The sequence below is a fragment of the Canis lupus genome, chromosome 30 (assembly GCF_011100685.1).
Source record: "Canis lupus familiaris isolate Mischka breed German Shepherd chromosome 30, alternate assembly UU_Cfam_GSD_1.0, whole genome shotgun sequence".
Lineage (NCBI taxonomy): Eukaryota > Metazoa > Chordata > Mammalia > Carnivora > Canidae > Canis > Canis lupus.
In genome coordinates, this window is record NC_049251.1 from 21,048,691 (window position 1) to 21,066,104 (window position 17,414).

Sequence of the window (17,414 nt, forward strand, 5' to 3'; positions counted from 1 at the left end):
AAAGATTTTATTTATTTATTCACGAGAGACACACACACACACAGCGGCAGAGACACAGGCATAGGGAGAAGCAGGCTCCTCACAGGGAGCCCGATGTGGGACTCAGGTCCCCAGGATCATGCCCTGGGCTGAAGGTGGTGCTAAACCACTGCGCCACCCAGGCTGCCCACAACAATCTTAATAGACACAGAAAAGCCATATGATAAAATGAAAAGCCTACTCATGATGCAAGAGGAACAACAACCATTAGAAAATGTGTAACATAAGGGGACTTCACTAATATGATATTTCTATAAAATGTTATAGCAAATCCATACTAAGTGTTAAAGCACTGAAACCCTTTTCCCTGAGGTCTGGAATGATACATGTATGCCCATTACTTCCACTGCTATTTAGTAGATGTCCTAGCTGGTGCAGTAAGGCAAGAACAACAAATGGTTGGAAAGGAAGAAATAAAATGACGTGGCATGATTGTATGTAGAAAATCCAAAAGAATCTAGAGGTAAACTAGTATGATTAGTAAGCAAGATCACCATGTTCACTGGATACAAAGTCAACATACAAATATTGATTTTTATCTGGATGCTAAAACTAGTGGGTAAAAGGTTTTCTTTCTTTTTTTTTTTTTTGTATTGTTTTTATTGGAGTTCAGTTTGCCAACATATAGTATAACACCTGTGCTCATCCCATCAAGTGCCCCCCTCAGTGCCTGTCACCTAGTCACCCCATCCCCCTGCCCACCCCCCCTTCCACTACCCCTTGTTTGTTTCTAGTGGGTAAAAGTTTAAGAAATAAATAACAGAATATTTATACAGTCTCAATGTGTCTCCCCATAAAATATTTATTAATTACAAAGGATAAAATAATAATTTTACCATGGAGAAACTTGACAGACACCTCCTTTAACCAAGGGATCAAAGTTAAGAGGTGCCTGGCTGGCTCAGTCAGCAGAGCATGTAACTCTTGATTTCAGGGTTGTGGCTTCAAGCTCCACAGTGAGTAAAGAGATTACTTAAAAATAAAAATCTTTTAAAAGTAGATAATTTTAAAAAGAAAAAATGATCAAAGTTAACATTTCCAGTATTTGGACAGATCACTAAAATGAGATTTCTGATCAGAAGCAAAGAAAACACCCTTTCACTTCTTTGGTATTACTGCCATAACACATAATCTGAATCTGTTCATGGGAAAGCATCAGCCAAACTCAAACTGAGGTACATTCTAGAAAATACCTGACCGGTATTCTTCAAAGATGCCAGTCATGAATGACAAGGAAATATTAAGGAAATATTCTAGATTAAAAGGAGACTACGGAGATGCAAGTGAACACAAATAATCACGGTTTTCTTTTTCTTTGTATAAAGGACATTATTGGGGCAATTGGCAGAATCTGAACAAGGTATAAATTAGATAGCCATGAAAATTTAATATTTCCTGGTTCTAATTGTGATTTATGTAAGAGAATTTTCTTGTTTTTAGGAAATACCCACTGAAGTATAGGGATAAAGGTGAATGATGTCTGCAACTTATTAAGCAGTTCAGAAAAAAAAATGCATAAAGAAAAAGAGAAAAGGATAAAGCAAATATGGTAAAATGTTAACATTCGGGGAATCTAGATGAAGGATATATGGGAATTCTTTATAGTATTCTTGCAACTTTTCCCAGAAATTATGTCAAAATAAAAAATTAAAAGGAAAACAAGTATCATTTACAGTAGTGTCAAAAAAATCAGATGTCTATGAATAAAATAATGAAAGATACACAAGAACTCTACACAGAAAGCTCCAAAACATTAAGACCTAGTAAGTGGAAGAGTATACCATGTTCATGGATGGAAGACTCAATATTTTAAAGCTATCATCTCTCCCCAAACTGTGATATGTATATTCAGTGCAATTCCAATTAAAGCCCAGAAAAGATCACGTTTGGAAGACTGAGCCTCCCAACAGCCATGTTGAGTGAGCTTGGAAGGAGATTTCCCCACCAGAACTGATAAAGCTGATTTAAAAATTTTAGGCTATAAAAAAATAAATAAATAAAATTTTTAGGCTGAATGCAAAATACCAATATTAACTAAAAGAATCATAGAAATATTGGATGACTTACACTACAAGATATTAAGATTTCTTACAAAGTTACAGTAATTATGACTACTTAGAATCAGTGCAAGGTAAAACAAATAGAATGGTGGGACACAACAGTCCAGCAATAGGCCCAGACAAAAAGTCACTCATTTATGATAACAGCAATAAGGTAATACAGTAGAGAGAGGATAGTCTTTTTAATAAATATATAATTAGCTAAATATCCATATGGGAAAAAAATTAATATTGACCCCTACTTGCCACCATCAGCAAAAAAATAAATAATAATCCAGGGAATTATAGACCTTACTGTAAAGGTAAAAGAGTTGCACTTCTCTAAGATATGATAGAATGTCTTCATGACCTTGAGGCTGGCAAAATTTTCCTAAATAGAATATAGTATTAACTATAAAGGAAAAGATAGATACACTTGAATACATTAAAATTCAAGACTTTTTGTCTATAAGATTCACACCAGAAGACGTTTGCAGTATAAAGCACAACACCAAGAAAAAACTTCTATCAATTATATACAGAACTCATACAAATCTGTAAGAAAAAGATAATAGAAAATTGATTAAAAGACCTGAACAGGTACTTCAAAAGATATTTAAATGGCTAAGAGGTATAAAGGTACTCACCTCATTAGCCACCAAGGAAATGTAAATTAAACCCACCATGACATGCTAGTATACATCTACCCAAATGTCCTAAAAGGATATAGAGGCCTTATATATTCCTGTAGGAATATAAATTGATACAACCACATTGGAAAACAGTAAGAATTTGCTAAAACTAAAACTGATTGTACTTACACTGTGGGGCCCAGTAATTCAACCCTGGTATATACTAGGCAGAAATGTGTGTGTGTGTGTGTGTGTGTGTGTGTGTATGTATATATATATATAAAACAAAAGGTGCATAGAAGAATGTTCATTGCACTGTTCATAAGAGCTAAAAAAGTTAAGCAGTGTCCATCAACAGAATAAATACATTGTGGTATATTAATTCAGTGGAATACTATATAGTAGTATAAATGAATGAACTACTGCAATGTATAAAAAGTGTAGTGAAATCTCAAAAACATGATTGAAAGGAACTGGAAAGGAGTCTACAGTGTGATTTCATTTTTGTAAAACTCAGTAAAAGGTAAAACATCCACAGTATCCTAAGTCAGGATTGTGGTCACCTTTGGGAAGGGAGTGGAGATTGACTGGAAAGACAGAAGAGCCTTTTGAAGTGCTGCTAATGCTCTCTATCCTGGTCTATATGACAGTTACACAGTTGTGTCCATATAGTGATGATTCAGGAAGGCTTATAGTGTTCTTTTCTGTGCACATGTTTATGGTAGGCAGCCTCTGAGATGGCTCCCACTAATCCCATCATCTTAATATTCACACCTTTTTCTTGTATCCTCTGCCTCCCCTCCCCTGAGCTGGTGCTGGACATTTTGACTGAATTCTAACAAACAGAAATGTGGCAGAAGGGATGTCACTTCCATGATTGGGTTATTAAAGGGCTGTGGCATCTATGTCAGATGCCCATCTTACTCTCTCTTTGCTGGCTCACCCTGGGGGATGCCAGTCTCCTTGTCAGGAGGTAGTCTTAAAAAAAAGAAAAGGTCGCGTTTGGAAGACTGAGCCCTCCCAACAGCCATGTTGAGTGAGCTTGGAAGGAGATTTCCCCACCAGAACCAGTTAAGCCTTTAGATGAAACTCTAGCACCAGCCAACATTTTAACAATTCAGAAGAAGCTTTGACCCAGAGACACCAAGCTCAGTTCCACTTGGATTCTTTTTTTTTTTTTTTTTTTTTTTTTAATTCATTTATGATAGTCACACAGAGAGAGAGAGAGAGGCAGAGACACAGGCAGAGGGAGAAGCAGGCTCCATGCACCGGGAGCCTGACGTGGGACTCGATCCCAGGTCCCCAGGATCGCGCCCTGGGCCAAAGGCAGGCGCCAAACCCCTGCGCCACCCAGGGATCCCTCCACTTGGATTCTTGACCCTTGATGAACAATGAGGTATTAAATGTGCATAGTTTTAAGTTGCCAATGTTTTTTTTTTTTTTTTGTGCAACGATAATACAGTATTTATTACTTTTAGAAACTTTCCTTAAATACAGCTTCTATCAGTGAAAGATCTTTCAATGTGTAAATCCATATTCAGTTGGAAAAATTGTAAAGGATTTTTACAGTGACTCTTGATGCCAAGCATTTTCAAAGCTTTATGCCAATATTGAATTTTCAGTAAGTAAGTTCAGAATGTAAATCACTCTTCTATTTTGTTTTTCAGGTTTGTCACTTTAACTTTGTCTCTGATAATTGATCGTATTTTTTTTGGTCAAGTAAGTAAAAATATATTAAGCTAACAACTATTCTTAATCTAACCATTATTACACTAAAAACTCAATCTGACTTATTAATGAGTATTTGGGAACACGGGCAAATAACTTTTTAAAAATTTTATGGGATGTGTTAAAAAAAAAACTATTGGCATTTGCCTTTCATTCAATTTGCTGTTTTCCATAAAATAGAATTGCGTATTCCTAGTTGCAGTTAAAAGGATTCTATTTTATGGCATTGTTGTCAAGTTTGCATAATTTAGTCAGGTTTGTAACGATAAAGATTAAATTTTTAAATAATTTTAATTGGCCTCAAGTTAATCATCCAGAACTTCAAACAATCAGAATACTCTTCTTCAAGCATTTTATTTGCATTTTATTTCACATTTTAATGTCACGACTGTTGGTAACGGTGTATAGTTGTTTTTAAGTTCCCTGATTTTAAGTCACTTAGGGGCTTTGGAATCAGATTACCACAATTTGAAACCTAGTGCCCTCATTATTAGCTATGTGACCTTGGATAAGTTATGTACCTTTCTTGCCAGTTTCCTTAACTAGAAATAACTGGTACCTGTTTTATAAAGTTGAAGATTAGGTGAGATAATGCATGTAAATGCTTACACTAGTGACTGGCAGACATGAGCATTTCCTGTTAACTGCTGTTATTGCTGTTACCTTGTGCTACAATTCAAAGGTGATGTTTTCAAAACTTTATCTTAATGTGTGATATCATAAGGTACTAAAGTTTTTAACATGGGTAACACGCATACTCATGTAAAAAACTATCTTTGAGGATCTTATCTCTTATTGTATGTGTAATTTACATTGTTAAAATACATGTTTATTCATGCTTTCTTGAATTGCAGAAACCTAGATTTTTTATATATTAGCAGAACACATTAAAACTTAGAACATTAAAATGAATGATTTCATGTGGTCATTAATCAAAATTATTTAAAGCATTATTTGGTTTTTAGAGTTCATTCAGGATTCTGCCAAATTCCCTAATCCCAAAGATTCATACTTGGCACTAATACATTTCTATTTCTCTTTCTATCAACTATGCCAGTGGACCTTGGTTCAGTATAACTTTTTGAAATTTAACGTGCTGCAGAATTTGGGAACATTTTACGGTTCTCATCCATGGCATTGGTACTTCAGTCAAGGATTTCCAGCTGTCTTGGGTACTCACTTACCCTTCTTTATTCATGGCTGCTTTCTGGCCCCAAAGAGGTACCGAATACTTTTGGTAACTGTGCTGTGGACACTGCTAATTTATAGGTAAGATTTTATTTGTCCAAATCATTAAATTTTTTAATGTTACCAAGAATTTAAATTCTTCAAAAAAATAAACTGTTTATCTTCTGCAAATGTATAAACTCCTATGATTTGTTAGTGGGGATTATTTAGCAGACAGAAAAGGTAATAATTAGGTTGATGCTCAGAATGAATACTTCTGATATGTACAGTTCACAAGGAATACAATTTTTAAGAAGTTGAAAAAACTGTATTTGGTTTTAAAAACTGAAACTACCACAATTTTGAGTATTGAAGGACCAGAGAAATTATATTTTTTAATGAAAATGTATATATATCATTATTCCAAATTTTGAGTAATATGACTTAATTGGATTGGTAATAGAAATCTTCTTTAGAATGTAATTGTACTTTACAACTTCACATTGACATCAAATGTTAGGATTAGGATTACTTTTAACATATCACCACCTTATAACTAAAAAATAATGAGACTACATCCTGAATCATGAAATTCAGTCTCAGTATTTAGAAAACTAGATTATATTTTCAATATATTTATTTCTCCAACTATCATGTAATATGGAAAAATAATATTTTCTCTTAATATCTTTTTTTATTATAGCATGTTGAGCCACAAAGAATTCAGGTTTATCTATCCAGTTTTACCATTTTGTATGGTGTTTTGTGGTAAGTATTTTTGTTTAACAGAAAAAGTTGAGAAATAGACAATAGAGAAATAGACAATATAGAAATAGGACGATAAATTTTCCTTAGACACTAAAATACTTTTCAATTACTAAATGAGAAATGCTTCTTAATTATAAGCTATATTACTGCAGTATTCCTTTTGCAGCCCAAATATACTTTTTTCTGTGTCCTATAATGTGATATAAAAACATAAGGATTTAATATCCAAAGGACCTTTGGGTGGTGATGTTTCTGGCTAGTAGGAATCTTTCATTTTAAAGTAAGGAAATTTGTCTATTTTAGAATAGCATTTTAAGTTTATGATTAAACTATGAAATTCTTCAGTCCACAAATATATTTATAGCTGTTGAGACTTTTTAATGCTTCTTCATACCCATCTGCCCCCTTTAAGACTCATTCTAATGCATATGCAGTTTTTAAAGTGATCCCCATGCCTGATTTTATTTTTGGCCTTTTCTCCATTTTTCCTCTAGGTCTTTTGCAGTAATTTTTTTACATGTGACTTCTACAAAGTCTTATATTACTCAGCTCTGGAAAATGTGAATTTTTACATTGGTTGGTTTGGGAAAACTATGAATTGAAACTTTATTAACTTCGGGCTAATAACAGTCATAATAATGACTGTTGGCTTCCCTCAAATATTAATCACTTAAAAAAAATCACGGGACTGAGGAGGGAAGAAATAAGTATACAGCTGAGACTGGAAGCTGGGAAAAACTAGAGTTAATGGTATCAAACTTTTTATACTTAAAAACAAACACAAAAAAACCCAGAGTTAAGCAGCCACCTTTGACCAAGTATACATCGTCTACAAATCTCAGATGTATGTACTCTCTCCAATTGATATACAAACATTATATAAGAACACATATATAATTGATGTATGTATATACACACACCCATATACATCTAAATATTTGATACATCCGAAGTACTGAAACTAAAAGTTCATTTTTGCCACTACTTTATAGTCTCACTTCATATACAGATGTAGGCACAAAATATAGGCATCTAACAGCAATTTGGCAAGTCATAAGAATAGTGGGCCCAGTCACCAAAGCAAACCTGCAAATCTGTACATGAATCACTGTTCAGACTTAAAATTTTTCTTTACAACCACCTGAATTGGAATTAGAGTTATAATTAAATCAAGTTTGGTTTCTGCCCAGATGTGTTGCCATACTGGAGGACAAATATTTGTGTGTTGTTTTGATAGTTTAGGAACTTGGTTTCATTCCATTTTTATAATATGAGGTTTTCTAGCAATCTACTTCTGTGCCATGTCTTTATAGAGTTTTAGAGAAAGACTAGGTTTTCTGAATCCTCATTCTCAGTCCAAAAGAATGAATCTTAAGTGGCAGGTTCCTGGTAACCTGTTTCCAATCCCAAAGATTGAGATAAAATGTTGATGAGGTTGAAGATGATCCCTAATGAACAAGAATCAGCCTTTGTTCCGTCCTTTGTCCACTCAGAAGGATCTTTAAAGGACTGAGAGCTAGCAAAACCCCTCATCTCAGAGGATGTGATGCCTCCTCTGGACACATATACCTAAGGTCCTTGAATTGAACCTGAAGATTCTAATTCCTAGGAGACTTGTTCTCCCACTAAGAGTCAGCAGTGAGCTCACCTGGACATCAGTCTTTGGATGATCAGGAACAGCGTCAGGTGTCCTCTTGGAGTAGTTTTAAATGGCTCGTTGGTCTTTTCTAACTACATAAAATCTTGAGTTTTACTGTACCTCCAATCTTTTTATTATTTTGTGACCAATTATAACCTGATTTTTATATAAACATGACAACTCTAAATCAGCAATTGCTGTGCGACAACCACCTTAAGACCCCATAGCTTAAAACTTTATTATTGTCTGTGGTTTGGCTCACTGTCACTTCCACCAGTTTCTTGGACAAAGCAAGTCACAAAGCCAGGCCAGATTCAAGAGAGAAACTTCCGGCTCAGGTAGGGATTAGACACACAAAGAGGGATAACTGCAGCCATGTTTTCAAACTACAGTAACTTCTCTTGCCTAATCTGAATTTCCCTCAGCTCTATCCAGAATAGGACTAACTCTGGAAAACACACCTTCTGTAACTGGCTCTGATCCTTAGTGAACTATATAATCTTGTGCCTCCATTTCCCTATGTGTAAAGGAAGGTGCCATTGGTCTAATAACATTGAAATTTTTAGTTGAATCTCTTGTCATTTGAGGTTTCCAACACCTGCTACTAATTCTAGGTTGGGTATCTGCTTCATCTGTTTTACCAAAGAAGCCAATACAGACTTGCTTGTCTCTGATTAGAACACTTTCTCCATAAGCTAATTGTCTTATCAAAACTGCACATACATGTTTCAAAAGCCATTCCGTTAACTTGTTTTAAAAAACAATGGTTCTCTGCCCTCCTTCCCCATTCCCCTCCTCAGGGACATTTTCACTCTTTCAGGTGGTTATTTGGATAATTAATCTCTTGACATAAAATGCTGATAATGCCTTTCACCAAATGCCTTTCACCATCTTTGGTTTTGGCACTACTTAGGACTTCTATGAAAATAGTTTTATTTCCTTAGCAAAGTAGCAATGTAAAATTCTCCCGATACCTCTGTGCCTAATATTCTCCTTATTGTTAATAAAGCCTCTCTTGAAAAAAAGATAAAAATTAAAAAATAAAGTCTCTTTCCCAGGCCCATTCTCCTGTATTTTCCATCACAGAATTAAACCACTCTTTGTTTCGTTCATGCAAACACTGAATTTAAGTTAACCAAACAGCTTTCCCAAGGAAACATCTCTGGTTAGTAGAACTTGGTCGAGATCTTTTTCTTGGGTGTTTAGATCAGATTTTCTGTTTAGTCTTGCCAAAACATGGGTGCATCCTTCCTACCCGTGTTTGATGAGATCAGCAACGTACAGCCCTTAACTTCTCCATTACAATGAACCTTACACCTTGGTAAGAAGGAACTGGTATCATTGCTTAATCTGTACAATCTGTAACACTTAAATATCCGTAACTTAAAAAATAACTGTATATCAAGATAAATCATAGGATGATTAGGAGATATGGCTGAGTAAAGAATGAACCAACTCATACAGGGCCTTCTTACATACTCAAGTTTTTAGATTTTATCCTGAAGAGTAGTCAGCTGGGACATAATGGACTTACAACTTTTAATATTAGTCTGATGATAGTGATTAAGAGTCCAATATGCTTATTATAAACTCATGGTACAAAAAGAAAAAAACCCTATAGTGCCATCCTCTAATCATCTAACTCCATTTCCCAGAGATAATTATCAGTCTTATAAATTCTTACAACTTCTTTTATGTATCTTTTTGTTGGCATAAATAACAGGAGCAAATTCAATATTCTGGGATGTTATTTAGCCCTGAGTTAGAGTTACTGTGGTAGCAGGCCCTTATTCACTACTCACTTTCCAGTTTTCAGTAACCTGCGGTCAGCCGCGGTCGAGAAGATGATCCCCTTTCTGACCTAGCTTCAGGTCAGTAGTAGCCTAACGCTATGTCACGATGCCTGCATCATTCACCATACTTCATTTCATCACATAGGCATTTTACCATCTCACATCATCACAAGGAAGATGGCTACAGTAAAATAAATTTTGTGACCACATCCATATAACTTTCATTACAGTGTACTGTTACAATTACTGTATTTTACTAATGTTATTAACCTTGTACCATGCCTAATTTGTAAGTTAAACTTCAACACAGGAGTATAGGAAAAGAGTAAGGGTTCTGTACTATCGGCAGTTTTAGGCATCCATGGAGGGGTCTTGGAATGGATCCCCCACAGAGAAGGGGGGAACTACTGTTCAGACAGTAAGTTTTTATTCTCATGGAAATTACATGAGAGGCTGAAGGATTTCTGTAAGTGGTTTACAGAAGAAAGCTTGTATTTGCAGAATCTTCAAGTAATTGGCAGAGGGAGTTTCACATTTCAGGTTAGGTAATGCTTACGTTACATTGTGCTATCCATCCCATTCTGAAGCTAGCTCATTTTAGGGTGGATCTTTTCAGTGAGAAGGGTGTGTGTATATGATTTGTACATACAATTACACAGACTTACTGGATGGCAGCTACTAGGATCGTGTTACCTTTTGTGAATACTGAAGAAACCATACTGCTTCCCTGTAAGAAAACCATGAATCTTAAGCTTCTCTTGTGGTGCAGACTAAGCGCTGCAGCTGTAATGTATTTCCAGCTCTCCATTTAACAACTGCCAGTTTTTGAAATCCCCTTGGTAATGTTCAGTGTCAGATAGTTTGAAAACCCTGGGAGTATTCAAATTCAAGTCTATTCAACTGTTCCTTCTTCCCTTCTCTTCCCAGCATTTTCTATATATTTTTTCCCCAAAGAGGGAGATTCAGTTCTCTCTGACAGGATCCATCCTAATATCACCACAGAGAAAATATAAGCATTACCTAATTTAAGACTCTTCTCTTTACTGAAACTGCTGGAAATACAAGCACATTTTCTTCCAGCATTCTACCCACAATGCCTTTTTTACAGCATTCACCGCCATGTACTCCAGTTTTATTATCACCCATTCTATTGTGTCCCTAATGCCAGCTTCTGAAAAGCTTTCAAGGAGTATTTAGTGAGTGAACAAACTATTGATGAGTGAACATTTCATAATGCCCACGTTATGCTTCATTTGAATATTCCTGAGGGTAAGTTGTCTTCTAAAATGCCTTGCTAAGGGTAGGCTTTAATGTAGCTTTTTATAATCTGAGGCCACTAAGTATATTTAGCTTTAACTTCTCTACCCAACAAAGCATAGCTCCTAAGCTTGCTGGCCTATTAGTTCTGTACCTATAACTATTACAGATAAGAGAACTTCTGGAATCCTACTTCAATTTAATAAAGTTAATTCTAGTTCTCAAACTTTCAGTAGGTTCCACATTTTACCACTGCAAACATAAATCTAGATATGTTTTAATGTAGGTTTAGTTTTCTTGATCTTCTCATTTTTTAGTCACACTACGTTTTAGAATATGCTTTGCCTAATCAGCTAGTTCAAGTAGTAGTAAGAGTGAGGGATACATGACATTCCAACTAATAGAATGAATTATAGGTAACCTAAAACTGCATAGAGGAACAAAATTGAGCATCTAAGATTCCTTGACCAAATTTGGTTCGGCTATCAAATAAGTGGCAGGTATCAGAGATCTTAGAATAACTTCATCTTGGAATAGATGAAGTTATTTTATTATTTTTCCTTTTTTTTTTTTTTTTTAAGATTTTATTTATTCATGAGACATACAGAAAGGCAAAGACATAGGCAGAGGGAGAAGCAGGCTCCCTGCGGGGAGCCCGATGCAGGACTTGATCCCAGAACCCTGGGATCACGATCTGAGCGGAAGGCTGACACTCAATCACTGAGCCACCCAGGCATGCCTATTTTATTTTCAATTGTTAGATGTTATTTATGTACAATATATTATTTATAATCTTCAAAGCGATGAAAACAGATAAAATCTGTAAAGGCACCTTACCTAATTAAGATACATTTAACTGTACAACAAAATGTACCTTCAGTTTTTCTTAAACTGAATGTTAATACTGTTTCTTTTTTAATTTATAGAAATGGCTAAGTTGCAAAAATGAGTGCCTTCAGCTAATGTGAAGTACCAGATGTGATTCAAGTAAATTACAGGTCTTCATTTACTTCTGTTTTTGAACAGCCCTTCTGAGGCCAAGTTTATGTTAGTGTCTTTAAATGGCAACTGTTCGAAATTAATTTTATTCATGTTCAATTACTGTCAGTGTTTGAGCCAAGCTAAGACAGCTGATAGCAGTCAATTAGGTGATGATCATGGAAAACAGTGCCTTGTCCCCAGCAGGAATTAGTGCTAAAATTGCAGGCAAGCCACAGACTGGATCCTGGATACCCAAATTCCAAAAGAACAATTATCTAATTCCATGGAGACAGTACATGTGGAGTATGAACAAAATGTCAAGTTCATTAATAAGCCTATTCTTTTCCATTGCAAAGGTCTTTTCTTTTATAGGTACTTTCAACAGATCCTATGTGCTTAATATGAGGGACTATTGCTGGGGAATAGGACTATAGGAAGGGACAGGGGACTTTTAATTTACTCTATTTGTTCTGCTCGGTTTTCTGCTACATGCAAGAATTACTTTTACAAATTAAAAAAGAAAAATTGTTCAGCATCTCAGAGTTGCCCAACACTGTAGTGAAAGATAAGACATACTTTTTCAGAAAAAGATATTCATGCCACCATACACATAGTAACTACTGAAAATCTCCTAGTGGTGTATTTTTTAAGAGGACACACTGCCACACATCCTCCAGAATTATGGAGACACAATCCATTGCTAGTGTTTGGGAGATTAAAGAGGAGAGAGAGGTAAATGAACTTCTGTGTAACAGGACAAGCACTGGACAAGATACTGTTGGAAAAGTTACTGTACCCCCATTTGCAGATGGGGGAAATAATGCTCAGCAAAGTAAAGCAATTTGTGCCAGAGTGAGAATTCAAATCTGGGTCTGCTGGAATCCCTAGCCATAGTTTTCACTATCCCTCCTTTTTTCTAGAAAGAGCTAAAGACCTGAGGACAATGAGAGTGAATAGTTGGAGAAATTATAAAGATGACCTACTGCTTATTTCTTGTTTTTCCATGACACCATTTCAGTCTGTGCTACTTCCATTAAAAATTACAAATGTATTTGCAGTTAACATTGGCTTAGCTATTCTAAAACAAGAATGGCCAGTATTACAGTTCAACATGTCTATCTTCATACAGGGTACTCACTAAACCACCTGAAAACATGGAAGAAACCAGCTCTCAGTTTCCTATTTTTATCGAATATGCTTCTCGCCCTCTATACTGGTTTAGTTCATCAACGAGGTACTCTTGATGTCATGACTCACATTCAAGAACTCTGTTACAATAATCGCAATAAATCTTCAGCTTCAGTATTTATCATGATGCCTTGCCACTCTACTCCTTATTATAGGTAATAAAAGTTGTTCCACTATGTGCTATTAAGAAAATGAAACTACTTTAAAATTCCTTTCAGATTCCTGAATTTAATTAACTGTTCAAATGACGAAGAAATCTGAAACTTCCACTCATATATATTCATTGAATTTTAAAAGCCATTTGAACTATGTCAATGAAAATCATATATATCACTTTTAAATACTGTGTTAATTTAAAAATGTGAATGACTTACATTTAAATGATCCACTTTAAATGTCATAAAATATTTTATAGGTTATTTGAAGGTACCCTTAATAAAAGAAATTATCATTGAACTTCCTACAGATCTTTGTAATACATCTTAAATTTTTATGATTTTGAATTTATCTCAAAACACTCGATTCTAATCCAGATTTAAATACTGGACTGCTGCCCTGGTCTTAAACAAGTTTTTTTTTTTTTTTAATCTCTTTTTTTATATTAGTTATTTCACCTGTAAAAATTAGGAAATTCAATTAGATACTATTCTAATGCTTGATTTAAGTATTTCTGAGAAATACATCACTAAAACTACCTTAACTATGCAGGGCATTTAAAAAGAAATCCATTTGGTCCAGTGCTTCCAAATTGCCCAATAACAGTATGAGGGTAAACCAACCATTTTCCTTTAAAAAGTTCTATACCTACTTAACCTGACTTTAATCGATCTGAAGTTGATTTTCCATGTGCACATTCAATCAACTAAATATCAAAGCTAATGTCATTTTAAGATAATTTAACACTTTTGCAATACTCTACCTTGGTCATTCATGCCAATCACTAATACACAATTTGGAAAAGTTGGGACTGCTGGCAAAAGCCACAGGATATATGTAATACCCAAATATCCCTTCAAATTGTGAGGTTCATCTACTATGTAAAAAGAACTGAGAGTGGTACATTCACTGTCCCTCCATGTTCACATTAGCAGTAACACTGCTGAGAATAGGAATTCTAGAGCCATCAAGATAGTCTCCATACATGGTTGTAGTTGTTGATGTCTTAGGTTTAGGCTGTAAGTACTTCACCAAGTTCTCATCTTATGGTTTTTCAAATTGCACAATGGAGAAAAAAAAATTCTCTAATGCTTACTTTGCAGTAGAAAGACTTGCAGCTTTTTCTCAGCTTGTTTTTTTTTTTTTTTTCCCTGAAGCAAGAGCTTCCTCTTCTAAATCATACAAGTTAAAGTATTAGGGCTTGTGTAAATTTACTTTGAATGCAGTTCATAAATAACATAAACCTCTATCATGTATTTATTCTTCCTGTGGCAGTTACAAACATGGCTTTTGCAGGGCCCAAGTGACTGCCTTAAGTTGTCATAATTCATCAATCAGTCTTTTTTGCATGTATTCTAGTCTATGCCACAATAAAACCATTACTTATTTGGATTTTAATCAGTGAACATATGTTGCTCCCTCTTACTAAATCTTAGAGGAACAACAACAACAAAAAAAAGAAACACACACACACACACACAGGAACAACTTATTTAAGGATGTGATCCATCCCTTTTCAGAGCAGAAAGGGAAGAGAACGGGAATCCCTTCTGGTTCATGAAGTTTTCTACCTTGCCAATTAAGCCTATAGGGAATTTTACTCTCTTATTAACAAGTCATTCAGCTCATCCCAAAGGCCCCTTCCATTCTTGGAAAAGCATACTAATGTTAGAATATGGAGTCTCCCACACTGCTATCTCACCTTGAAATGGAGTTTCATGCTTTAATCTTGGATGTGAAAGTTATGTTGCTGCTGCACAGGGGAAAGTACATTAAAGGCTTGCTTCTTAACCTTAATGGGACCTGGTTTAGATTCAGACTTCACATTTTATCATGTGAACATGACAGATCTGGAGACTAATTGGAAAACTTTGACCTTTTTAACTTAACTAAATGGTAACTTTCTCTTTACAGCCATGTCCACTACCCACTTCCCATGAGATTTCTCCAGTGTCCCCCAGACCTGACTGGAAAGAGTCAGTACCTTGATGAAGCAGATATATTCTACCTAAATCCCTTAAACTGGCTATATAAAGAGTTTCACAATGATTCAACATTGCCTACTCACTTGATCATCTTCAGCATTTTAGAGGAGGTAAGGAAATATGAAAAAAGGGAAAACTCACTATTTCGCCTCTAGTTTAGCTCTCAGGTAAATAGCATAGCTTTTTTATGGTCCCTTTCAACTCCCATTATTTTGTAATTGGCTCTTTTCCCTGGTCAAAATCCATCTCAGTTCTGTAACTATCAAAATATATGTTACTTACCAGGAGTAAATTCTTTTATTAATAAATTATATTGTTTTGGGGTACCTGGGTAGCACAGTCAGTTAAAAGTGTTTGATTCTTGGTTTTGGCTTAGGTTGGGATCTCAAGATTGCGATCTCAGAGTCATGAGATTGAGCCCCGGAGTCAGGCTCTATGTTCAGCATGGAGCTGCTTGAGATTCTCTCCCCACCCCTGCTCTGCACCTCCCTACCCACTTGTGCTACCTTTCACTCTCTAAAATCAATTTAAAAAAGAAAATATAGTTTTATTAAACAAGTGGTAGAGGCGCCAATCAGGTCATTCTAAAAGTTTTGAAACCAGACTCAACAAAATGTAGCCTTTATGTAAACATTTATTTACTTATAGGAAATAAGTGCTTTCCTAATTGCAAGCAACTATGAGAGAACTGCTGTGTTCTTCCACACTCACTTGCCAGAAGGTCGAACTGGAAGTCACATATATGTCTACGAACGGAAATAAAAAGGGACACTCAACAGAAGATGAAATTCTGAATTGTGTTTAAATCTTTCCTGAAGAAATAGACATTGTTGGGTACAAATATTCAGATGCTGCATAAATATGCCTGTAAACACTGAGTAAGATTCATGGATCTAGGAAAAAAAACTACTGAACTGCTTTACCAAATATCACTACTGAGGAAATGTATGAAAAATGTCACAAAGTATAAAATATATTAATACAAATGCCAGATTTTAAATAAAGACCTTTAGTTTTCCTCATGGTGTAGTTTTATTGTTTCTTCCACAATATTCAGATGTGCAAGAAATTTCACAAGAGAACAAGTCAGCAAGCTCATAAGAAGGCAGCAAATTCTTCACAAGTCAACGGGCTCTTGAACCCACAAAAAGACAAGAAGCAAGTGTAAGATTATAAAATGTTAAAGATGAAATTCCATCACAATGTACTTTTTTCAAGCTCTACTGCAAACTTAACACAAATATCAGTGTTAATTACACTTTGTCATATGATTTGAGCTTGCTTTAAGCTCATACACTGAAAGGAAGACTCATTTCATGCACAAAATCTGTTGCATGCCCGGCTTCCTTAAAACTACAGTTGAACATTTCCAGAGCCAAAAAAATTCAGCAAAGCTAAACTACAGGAAAATGCAAGTTAGTAAGCTTTTGCTTGATGCTTCTGAGTAATAAAGTCATCAAACTGATACTTAGAAATAATAGAAAGACATTATCTTGATAATTTCATTTTAGTTTCAACACCAAACATTGTAGAAAGCATCCATGTTTCTGTTACTGTTTTCTAATTTAACTTAATCATGATGATCAATATTTAGGGTCAAAAGGTAATTGCCCCAATTCTATTTCAAGATTTGCCATGTGTCTTCCATTAGTGCGACCATATTTATGCCATTTACCTTCCCTTTTATAAGGTTGTGGCTGAGGGTGCTTCTGCTCTTGTTTTCGATGCCTGGAGTTTTCAATATTTACCATACGTTGCTTTTTATCTGGTCGACTGAAAGCAGTAAACACATTTTTCATCTATGTTAGAGTTAAATTTAAACAAACAATTTTAATGTTTTTCTCCATTAATTATCTGAACACTCTGAAAAAGGATGTTAGTCTGAAGTATAATCCTAACACAACCAATACCAAAAAGATTCAGTATTCTACTTTTATCCTACAGAAAAAATAGACAAGCATACTGTAGTGGCAAAAAGGAGAAATACTCAACAGATAAATAGAAATGTGACAATAAAATAATGAGATGTGTTTCCGTTATTT

At 35.1% G+C, this 17,414-nt stretch overlaps 2 protein-coding genes across 15 annotated transcripts in view; one reads left to right on the forward strand and one right to left on the reverse strand.

Moving 5' to 3' along the window:
- Positions 1 to 16,394, forward strand: part of PIGB (phosphatidylinositol glycan anchor biosynthesis class B) — a 38,005-nt gene extending 21,611 nt beyond the window's left edge. For 2 of the 8 annotated variants that reach the window (XM_038580472.1, XM_038580473.1), the window contains exons 7-12: positions 4,378 to 4,429; positions 5,496 to 5,707; positions 6,309 to 6,373; positions 13,173 to 13,386; positions 15,302 to 15,482; positions 16,021 to 16,394. In XM_038580472.1, coding sequence (XP_038436400.1) covers positions 4,378 to 4,429; positions 5,496 to 5,707; positions 6,309 to 6,373; positions 13,173 to 13,386; positions 15,302 to 15,482; positions 16,021 to 16,134 — 838 coding nt within the window. In that variant the 3' untranslated portion in view covers positions 16,135 to 16,394. The other 6 variants (XR_005381687.1, XR_005381688.1, XR_005381689.1 and 3 more) reach the window with 6 other exon arrangements.
- CCPG1 (cell cycle progression 1) overlaps positions 15,989 to 17,414 on the reverse strand; it is a 39,657-nt gene continuing 38,231 nt past the window's right edge. For 5 of the 7 annotated variants that reach the window (XM_038580466.1, XM_038580468.1, XM_038580470.1 and 2 more), the window contains one exon: positions 16,366 to 17,145. In XM_038580466.1, coding sequence (XP_038436394.1) covers positions 16,956 to 17,145 — 190 coding nt within the window. In that variant the 3' untranslated portion in view covers positions 16,366 to 16,955. Of the gene's footprint in view, positions 16,119 to 16,155; positions 17,146 to 17,414 lie in introns of those variants that run through there. The other 2 variants (XR_005381686.1, XM_038580469.1) reach the window with 2 other exon arrangements.